The sequence below is a fragment of the Haliotis cracherodii genome, unplaced genomic scaffold (assembly GCF_022045235.1).
Source record: "Haliotis cracherodii isolate W230 unplaced genomic scaffold, xgHalCrac1.p SCAF_26, whole genome shotgun sequence".
In the NCBI taxonomy this organism is placed as follows: Eukaryota; Metazoa; Mollusca; class Gastropoda; order Lepetellida; family Haliotidae; genus Haliotis; species Haliotis cracherodii.
In genome coordinates, this window is record NW_027266282.1 from 1,616,088 (window position 1) to 1,624,706 (window position 8,619).

The window sequence follows — 8,619 nt, forward strand, 5'->3', positions numbered from 1 at the left end:
GCAGTTCATCATAGTTAAGTTAAGACATATTCAGCCACCCCTCCGACTGGCGCCCTACATTCCAATGCATAGCTGATGTCATTAAACACTGTTTGATAAAGGTGTATTGTCATTAAACACTGTTTGATAAAGGTGTATTGTCATTAAACACTGTTTGATAAAGGTGTATTGTCATTAAACAGGAAATCACTTGACGGATGAGTAATAAACATATGTCTCTTATTTCACGGCATTTATCAGCTAGCATAGCCACCTGAAGCATCGTGGGAATGTGTTTGGTGGCCTCAAGTGTTCACGAAATCACGGAAACAGGGACACCAATACTTCTAACTGGTCAGCCTTGTACTCACTGGGTTGGCACTTGACAGCGACATCTTCCTTATGTGAACAGTCGTTAACGCCCCAGGGATGGTGGGTACAGTTGTCTACAGATGCTTCTGTGCCATTACAGACGATGTCATCCAACCAGATTGGCCCGCTCCCTGCTGCGTACATGCCGCCGCCCAACACACTTCCTCTACAGAAACAGTTAGTGAACGACTCAATACTAAACATGGTTGAGCGGTTAGAAGATATTATTTATTGTTCAATATTTGCGAACACTACCTCGTGCCAATCTGGCGAGTGAATGAAAGAATGTTGTTTTACGCCGCAGTCAGCAATGTTCCGGCTACGTCACAGCTGTACCAGATTGAGGCTGGGTCAGATGGCAGCATGAGCACCGAGTCACAGCATCGAAGTACGATGACACATGTACACACTCAGCCAGACCAATTCTTTATAACAGAGAGCCTATATCAGACAGATCTTACAAAAAGCTCAAGATTATGGGAACCCGTGACGATCCGGGGTAGAATAGGTCTTCAGAAACCCATGCTTGCCATAAAAGGCGAATATGCTTGTCGTAAGAGACGACTAACGGGATTGGGTAGTTGATGCATGTCATCATATCCCATTTGCGTGGATCGATGCTCATGATGTCAATCACTGGATTGGTTGGTCCAGATTCGAGTATTTACCGTCGTCATATAGCTGGAATATTGCTGAGTGCGGTGTTTAGCAACAAATAAACACAAATATTGTCCGGTCTACTATTATTGAAAAGCAATATTGTAATCTTTTAGTATCACACCGTCATATCAGCAATACAAATCCAAGTCACCCTCTGGTGACAAGTAGTTATTCACTGAAAACACTCCAGTGAAATTCAAAAACTGTTTTAAAAAATCAGTAATTTGACCTTACATGGTGAAAGTTTGTGTATGTTGTGCTGACAGTGAATATTACTTATGCATATTAATATATCTTAATATACATTTTCACACAGTAACAATCCGCAGTCTAGGACAAGTTAAAAGAATAAAATTAAGAGAATATTTTCTTTAGGTGAAGATGTGACATCACACATACCAAGATACTTCTTACGTTAGATACACATTAGAGTGCATAGGCCTGAGTGAATGGGATTGGTTTAACGCCACTTTTAGCACTATTTCAGTTTCATCTCGGTGTGACAGCTAAATGCAGGAGGAAAGCCTGGGGTATTGTGGGTGTAATAGGTTTACCCCTTTGACTATGGATCCGGTGGGGATAAACCATAGATTAAACCTCGGATCGAATCTAGGATTCGAACCCACGATTGGCCACGAAATCCCCGTGCCACATGATTAGACGTGCTATCTATACATAGTCTGCCGAACAGTATGTTCAATCTAAAGCATGACATATTCTGTGACCACTGAGCCCACTGACATACTTTCTCATCGAAATCATTTCAATGTCATTGAAGATAACGGGACGATCGATGTTTCACAAATCCACTCGTATATGACCAAAAACTTTCACTTGGAGGTCAAAAGGTTAATATTTGGATATTCCTGCCTGATATGTAATGAGGTTACCCCAAACAGTGTACAACATTTTACTTCATTAGATAATGTAGGATATACACATTGGGCTTCAAATATTGGATATTACTATCTTGTCATGGTTTTGGTTTTGTTTGTCTGTCACAAACAGTTGGAGAAAATCTTTGTTTAATAAGGATGTTAAAGGATTGTGCTATTTATAATACTTTATGGTTTATCAAAACTGTATATCTACTACTAATAACAGTTCAAGACATAACCTTTACACAGAATATAAAAAGTTTGTCAGAACCAGAAAAGTAATTAGCAGATTGAAGCTTTGAAACATTTTAGTGAAGTTAAGAGAGGGACTTTTATGGTTGAGAAATAATTAAATGAGGAGGCCAAAAATCGACGAAGGCATGAGAAAAAGTCCTTTATGTGATCGAGGTATAGAGGATGAATATCATATTTACTTGTATTTGCTACTTTTGATGCAATTCGGATTTAATATCTGCCATATGCGATATGAAAGAAGAAAGTATTTGTTAAACAATGTTTGAAATTATGTTTATTACCACTATATTACTGATTAATTCCTACACTCCTCAAAAAGGAAACGCAAAGCCAGATTTGTGTGGGGAGAACACTTGGTGATTGTAGTCATCTCAGTTATTGGTACAATGGAAAAGTACAAGGTGAAAGTCAGCTACCATCAATGACGCGTATGTCCCCCGTTGGAATCGAAGGCGACCTGGCATTTCCTGCCCATGGAAGAGACGAGTTTACGAATTACATCCCTGGGAATGGTAGCCCGCCGCCCGCAACGCAAAAGCCAACTGCTCCAACGTCTGGGGTTGTGGTTGACGTCAGCGTACGTAGCATCTATCTAATTCGTCCCACAGGTGCTCTATCGGCTTCAAATCCGGGTATATGGAGGGCCACAGCAACGTTGTTTGTGTGAAGACTCTTGTGATCCGTGGTCCGTGATCCGTGCTGTATGCGGTCGAGCGTTGGCCTGCTGGAATACACCGTTGCCGTTGGTTGTAATTGGGAGGAGCGATCTTGTTCGTCCCGACCTTGGCTGATCAAGTGTTGATCCATGATGTTGAAACCGATCCCATAGCCTTGTGATGGTGCTGGGCGCTTCGTTGAAAACCCTGGCAACAGCTGATCGGGATTCCACTGCCTGCAAGCAGCCTGTGACGTTGTTTCTTTGCACCTCTGTTAATCTTGGCCTTTTGTTGATCTGTCACTGTTCGATTGACGCAGATACCAAGCAATCAAAGACCCTGCACTTTAATACCGTTCGTAGTGCTGCTGCTCCATGGCCCTTTTGTTTATGTACTGGGTACGTTTTTCCCGAATTGTACGTTTTTTCCCCGACAAACGGTTTGAATGTCCTTGCTGTGATCATTTTGATCCGGAAAATTGGTCATTGACACTATAACACTTTAAACCTCATCTTTTTGCACCTCTTGGTCCACTAATTTCGCTTTTATGGCCAACATATCCGTTTTGCGTTTCTTTTTTTAAAGAGTATATTTGTATAAGGGCTTATGCCTCTATACTGAATAAAGTATTGATTGATAATTATGAAATCCTTTCCCACATCTGTTAGATTACATACTATATATCTAGACCATACCTCATATCAAAGATCCTTCAAGCTCTACGTGAACTCACATTCTCGTTGGTGTTTTATATCTGATACAAGTGCCATCTACTGTAGATTCTGTGGAACTACGATAACTCTTTTGATGAACATTATCAGGCCAATAGGTTTGGCTGAACGCCAGCATGTTTCTGACGACTGCTTACGAAGTGTATCCCAACATTCTGCAGACAACACTGGCTTCCCTTGTGTCGAAGCTGTCGTCGCACACAGTGCCCCACAGACCGTATACCTGCAGCTCCACGCGGCCCTCGTATTGGTCTAGGCCATCTGACAGTCGTATTTTAAGCCCAATTCCACTCGCTGAAGCAGATAACATTCAACCAATTTTTTACAAACTGATACAAAACTGAAATTACCAGTATATGAATGCACTCGCATCTTGACTACTAGGAAACGACATGACGTGTATACACGGAGACAGTCTGCCATTCACATTTAGTATCGAATGAAGGGCAGGAATGAAGCACGCTTTTTGTTATTTGTTTAAATTTAAGAATACTAATGACCAGGGCATGATAAACAAATAGTGACCGTCAACGCATAGTGCATTAATTGCGGGATGCATCAGCTAGACCTTCACACGTGCCTATTTTAGACATACTCATATCAACCTTATTTGATTAATATCTCACAGACACAAGGTACGACCATCACACGCCTATCGACAAGGTACCTTCGTCCGTACGAGATGCGTCCACCAGCCATGCGGCAAATATTTATCAGAAGAAGGACGCTACATCTATACATCAAGAAAAATAAGAAAGGACACTATGCATGCCATTTTATGACTCTACATACTAGATACCTGGGTCGGTGGGGTAGTCTAGTGGTTAAAGCGTTCGCTCGTCAGGCCGAAGGTCCGGATTCGATTCCCGAGATGGGTACAAAGCCTATTTCTGGTGTCCCCCGCCGTGATATTGCTGGAATATTGCAAAAATGCGGCGTAAAACCATACTCACTGACTACTAGATAGCTGATAGTGGAATGAATGGGGTAAATGCTAACATGGCATCGGAAGGCAGATGACCCCTGCATTCTCAGTGTTGTGGCACTTGCTGGATCCCCAAGGCTTGTGACCGCAGGCTCCAAGCCCGGCCTCGCTCCCTGTACACCGCACGTCGTCTAGCCAGATGGGCTGGTTGTGAACCCCCGAGCCGTTGGTAAAATAGGAGTTGGTCAGAGGCACAGCGTATACACTGCACAGAATAAAAGATAACGCGGGTAACTTTGCGTTGCAATATCATAGTTTTTACTTGTATACATGTAGTTTCTGAAGTCGTCTATGGAGGCACATTTCGATGAGCAGAGTGTTTATGCGTGTCACATACGCAGATCCAGAGTGGAGTTGAATTAAATCCTTTGGTGACATATTTTCGATAAAAATAACAAATAATGACAATTATATTGTCCAACAAACGCAAACTATTTCCCGGATGAGTTATTTGCATTCATCTTTTATTTCAAATTTCGAATTTCTAATTCAAAGTGCACCCCTGCTTTAAACAAAAAAAGCTGTATCCTCGCCAGAATCGCCTTGATTATCAGCCTTGTTTTGTCAGTACCACACCCATGCACACGTGCAACACTTCCTCTTATATTAATCTGGCATGTCGTCATGTAACAACCTAGCCTACAGACTCTGTAGTCTTCTACATCTATATGTATGTCATGTATACATGTACTTCAAACGTATCAAGTTTGACTTCTATAGAGTCTACTAAAAAGACACATGTATTATCTGAACACCTGGAAGTAGCGGCGGGTTATCCACGACCTTATGAAATTAGTTTCGCCAAGCGATCGGCCGATCTTTTATGGAAACAACAAACGAAAAGCAAATTATTGTGAAATAGATTGCCACATACACATTTCTATTCATTCGTCATTCCTTCATATACTGTGTTTATTTCTTTAATGCATGTACATATTTACGTATATGTCGTGTGCTAGTGATAGATTAAGATAGGTCCTTCTTTTCCCAGACTAAAAAATGCAGATGCGTGTTCTGCTGTGACCGCCCTCACACTCACTTGGAGAATCCCTTTTGTCTGCACACGACGGCAGCATCCTTCTCATCCCACTCGTCGTCACAGACCGTACCCCACTGGCCCTGGTGCTGGATCTCCACACGACCCATCAGCCCTGAAGGGCCACCCATTATCTGGACAGGTATGTCTGTGTCCATGTCTACAAAACACAAACACGGTAATAAGACTTCAAATACCCACAGCCTACGATATTACTCAAAGTCATCTGTGAAAAAGATGTACCTGGATCACAGTCGACTCCCGCGTCGTTGTTGTGGTTACAGCTGGTGACAGCCCATGGTTTGAGAATGCAATCTGTCAGCCTAGCCTCGCTTCCAGTACAGCTAAAGTCATCCAGCCAAATGACCCCTCCACCTGGACCATAGTAAGATCCTCCATGGGGTGTAAACACAGAACTGGGGACACGTTAGGAGATAGTTAATAGGCAGCAAAACTTAAAAGCTGAAATCTGAACTATATTTCTTTCGGTTATGATAAACTACATGAATATGTAACGAGCATATACGAAGGGTGATTAATAAGTTCTGAGCCTCACAAAGAAAGACGTGACTAAAAGATGTTAAAATTATGAACGTGAACATAATCCCCTTTCACATTGATACACTTTTGCCAACAATGTTGGAGGGATTTTGTCCCTGATTCGTAGAAGACCCTTCTGTGGGCGTTCCTAAACGGTTGCCACAGCTGCTTGAGTTTTTCATGTTTGTGAAAAGATGGAAGCCTGACGGAGCCAGGATCAGGAGAATACGGTGGATTCTGAAGCAGTTCAAAGCCACACTCGTCTGTTGTAACCATGACAATGACAGATTAGTGCAATGACGCATTGTCCTGATTGAGAAGAGCACACCTTTTCTCGGCTACACATGTCTCTTAGTCTTAATTTCATTCCCGTAATTGACTCACACGTGCTGCATGATATGTTCCATTATTGTCTGGTCTCTGGGAAATAGTCCACCATGATGACGCCTCGGCGTCCCAGAACACAGAGACCATAACCTTGCCAGGTGATGGTGCAGTCCCTGCCTTCGGTTGTAGCTATGACAAATGCTTCCACTGTTTTGATTGTTGTTTGGACACAGGCTAGAAGTGGTAAACCCAGGTTCATCCATAGTCACAAATTGTTACACGAAACTTTCTGGATCAACCTCAGACACAGCTAGAAGATCACGAGACATGCTGTGCCTGGTGCGAATTAGGATGAAATGTCGAAGCTTTTGACGCAACCAGCTGCTACGTTCTTCATTGCAAACGTTTCTGTGATAAAGGAATGTACCTTCTCCTGGGAAATGCCTACTGAATTGGCAATATAACGATCAGTCCTACGCCGGTCGGACTTACCATATCGTGATCTCTGTATACCAGTTCTAGGCCTTCCGGGGCTGGAGTCTTCAACAATCTTCAACAATCTCTCTGTCACACTTCATAGATGTTTTTCTTTTATTAAATTAATTTTCTGTAAGTACATGTACCAGGCCGTGGCATGTTCAAGTTTGTCCATTTTCCAAAGGTCACAGACCCATGCTTGTTTTACTGACTTGTCATATGAGCAGGATTTGCTCAATTGGCTCCAGTTTTTGTAATGTCCACAACAAAAGATTTATTACGCAATTCCTTCTTTGTGAGCTACAACATTATCTGTTCCTCTCTCACTCCCGCTGCCTCAACCCCCTCTTTTTCTCCCCCCCCCCCCCCCCCCCCCTCTCCTTAAATTAGAGAGAATAATAGTTGTTACCCTGTATACCCCAGCTGATGACAGACCACGGTGGCAGCGTTGTTATCAAAGGTGTCATCACATATTGTTCCCCAAGTGCCGTTATGGTAGATTTCCAGTCGTCCTGCAGATTGCTGATCTAAATCTAGTGGGACGAGTTTCAGGTCGTTCTCTTGTTGCCCTGCAAGATCATCATCTTTGTTTTCAAGGTATTCGGGTACTTTCAGCATTCAATATATTCAACACTGCTCCTCAAAAAAATGTGAGGTTCGTGATCAATTTTCAAAGTGATTCCATATTAGATTATACCTTTTACAGAACGTTCAGTAAAGTGTTACGAGCTAACTTTTAAGATACCTATCGGTTTTGGCTCTGTAAGCTCAAAACGTTCACCCTGATTTGCATAGAAAAGTACCAATGGACGCCAGAGGTTCAGAGGTGGCAGTTTTTTTAAATGTGTGACCACACGGGCGCTATTTCACATACATGCGTACAGGCGTGTGTTAATATTGCTGAGCTACAAAGATTCAAGCCAAAATAAAGGAAACATCTCCCCGCTTTTATTTACTTTCCTTTGATACCGACTTTTAATATACTTATCAAGAAAACTAAGATCAATATACAACTGACTTTTCATCAACATTTCATGAACGACTTCATCCCAACTTTACCAACGGATTTCAAATAACATGCATATGAGGACAGTCAGATTGTTTTGAGAAAATCAGATGGAATGATAGACATAAGTGAATACTGTCCACCTTAAAAAATAAGAGTCAGCAGTTTTAAAAGCACATGTGTCGATATAAAAAAGAAAGAAAAAAAGTATAAAACACGTAGATAATCATACGATCCTATTCATTAACTGTCTCACCGTTAACAATCAACCAGCAATGATGTCCAACCAATTGTACACAATTACTGTATTGCAACACTGGAGCGCTTACAACACATTGTCCTGGTATGGCCATACAATAATAACATAGTCATCTGTTCCTGGGCCATGAAGTACAGACCTGTACAGCTCTTGTGTAAACGTACAGAGCAGTCAGGAAAGCAGTGGAGTTTACTTTTATTCAGGTATTGATCGTACATCAGCTACTGTCAGCCACTGTCAGCCATGTCTCCCGAGCAGACGACTCCCGTGCACTGCCGGTGTAACAGAATAGTGCCCTATATTGTTACGGAAAACTGTTTGATTGGCATTTTTAGAGGTTGGCAAGTAACTGTAATCTACTTTGTGTTGTACTCTAAATGCGTGTATTGAAATCCGCTCAACCATCTGCTTTCATAATTTCGCCGAAGTATCTTGCAACAAAATTCCACAAATTACGT

At 42.0% G+C, this 8,619-nt stretch overlaps 1 protein-coding gene across 1 annotated transcript; it reads right to left on the bottom strand.

Moving 5' to 3' along the window:
- Positions 1–300: 300 nt before the first annotated feature.
- Positions 301–7,514, bottom strand: LOC139472924 (neurotrypsin-like). The gene is made up of 6 exons (XM_071255403.1): positions 7,306–7,514; positions 5,796–5,968; positions 5,556–5,712; positions 4,531–4,721; positions 3,669–3,825; positions 301–517 (listed from the first exon to the last, which is right to left on the bottom strand). Exons 1-6 carry the CDS (start codon positions 7,512–7,514, stop codon positions 301–303), a joined length of 1,104 nt encoding a protein of 367 aa, XP_071111504.1.
- Positions 7,515–8,619: the final 1,105 nt, after the last annotated feature.

What these genes read in the sequence shown, in the direction of transcription:
- LOC139472924 (XM_071255403.1), bottom strand. Translation starts at nt 7,514, where the DNA reads ATGCTGAAAGTACCCGAATACCTTGAAAACAAAGATGATGATCTTGCA. An exon ending in AGACAAAAGGGATTCTCCAA is followed by an intron (nt 4,722 to 5,555) that starts GTGAGTGTGAGG and finishes TATTCTGTGCAG; the next exon opens with TGTATACGCTGTGCCTCTGA. An exon ending in CATCTGCCTTCCGATGCCAT is followed by an intron (nt 3,826 to 4,530) that starts GTTAGCATTTAC and finishes TATCTGCTTCAG; the next exon opens with CGAGTGGAATTGGGCTTAAA.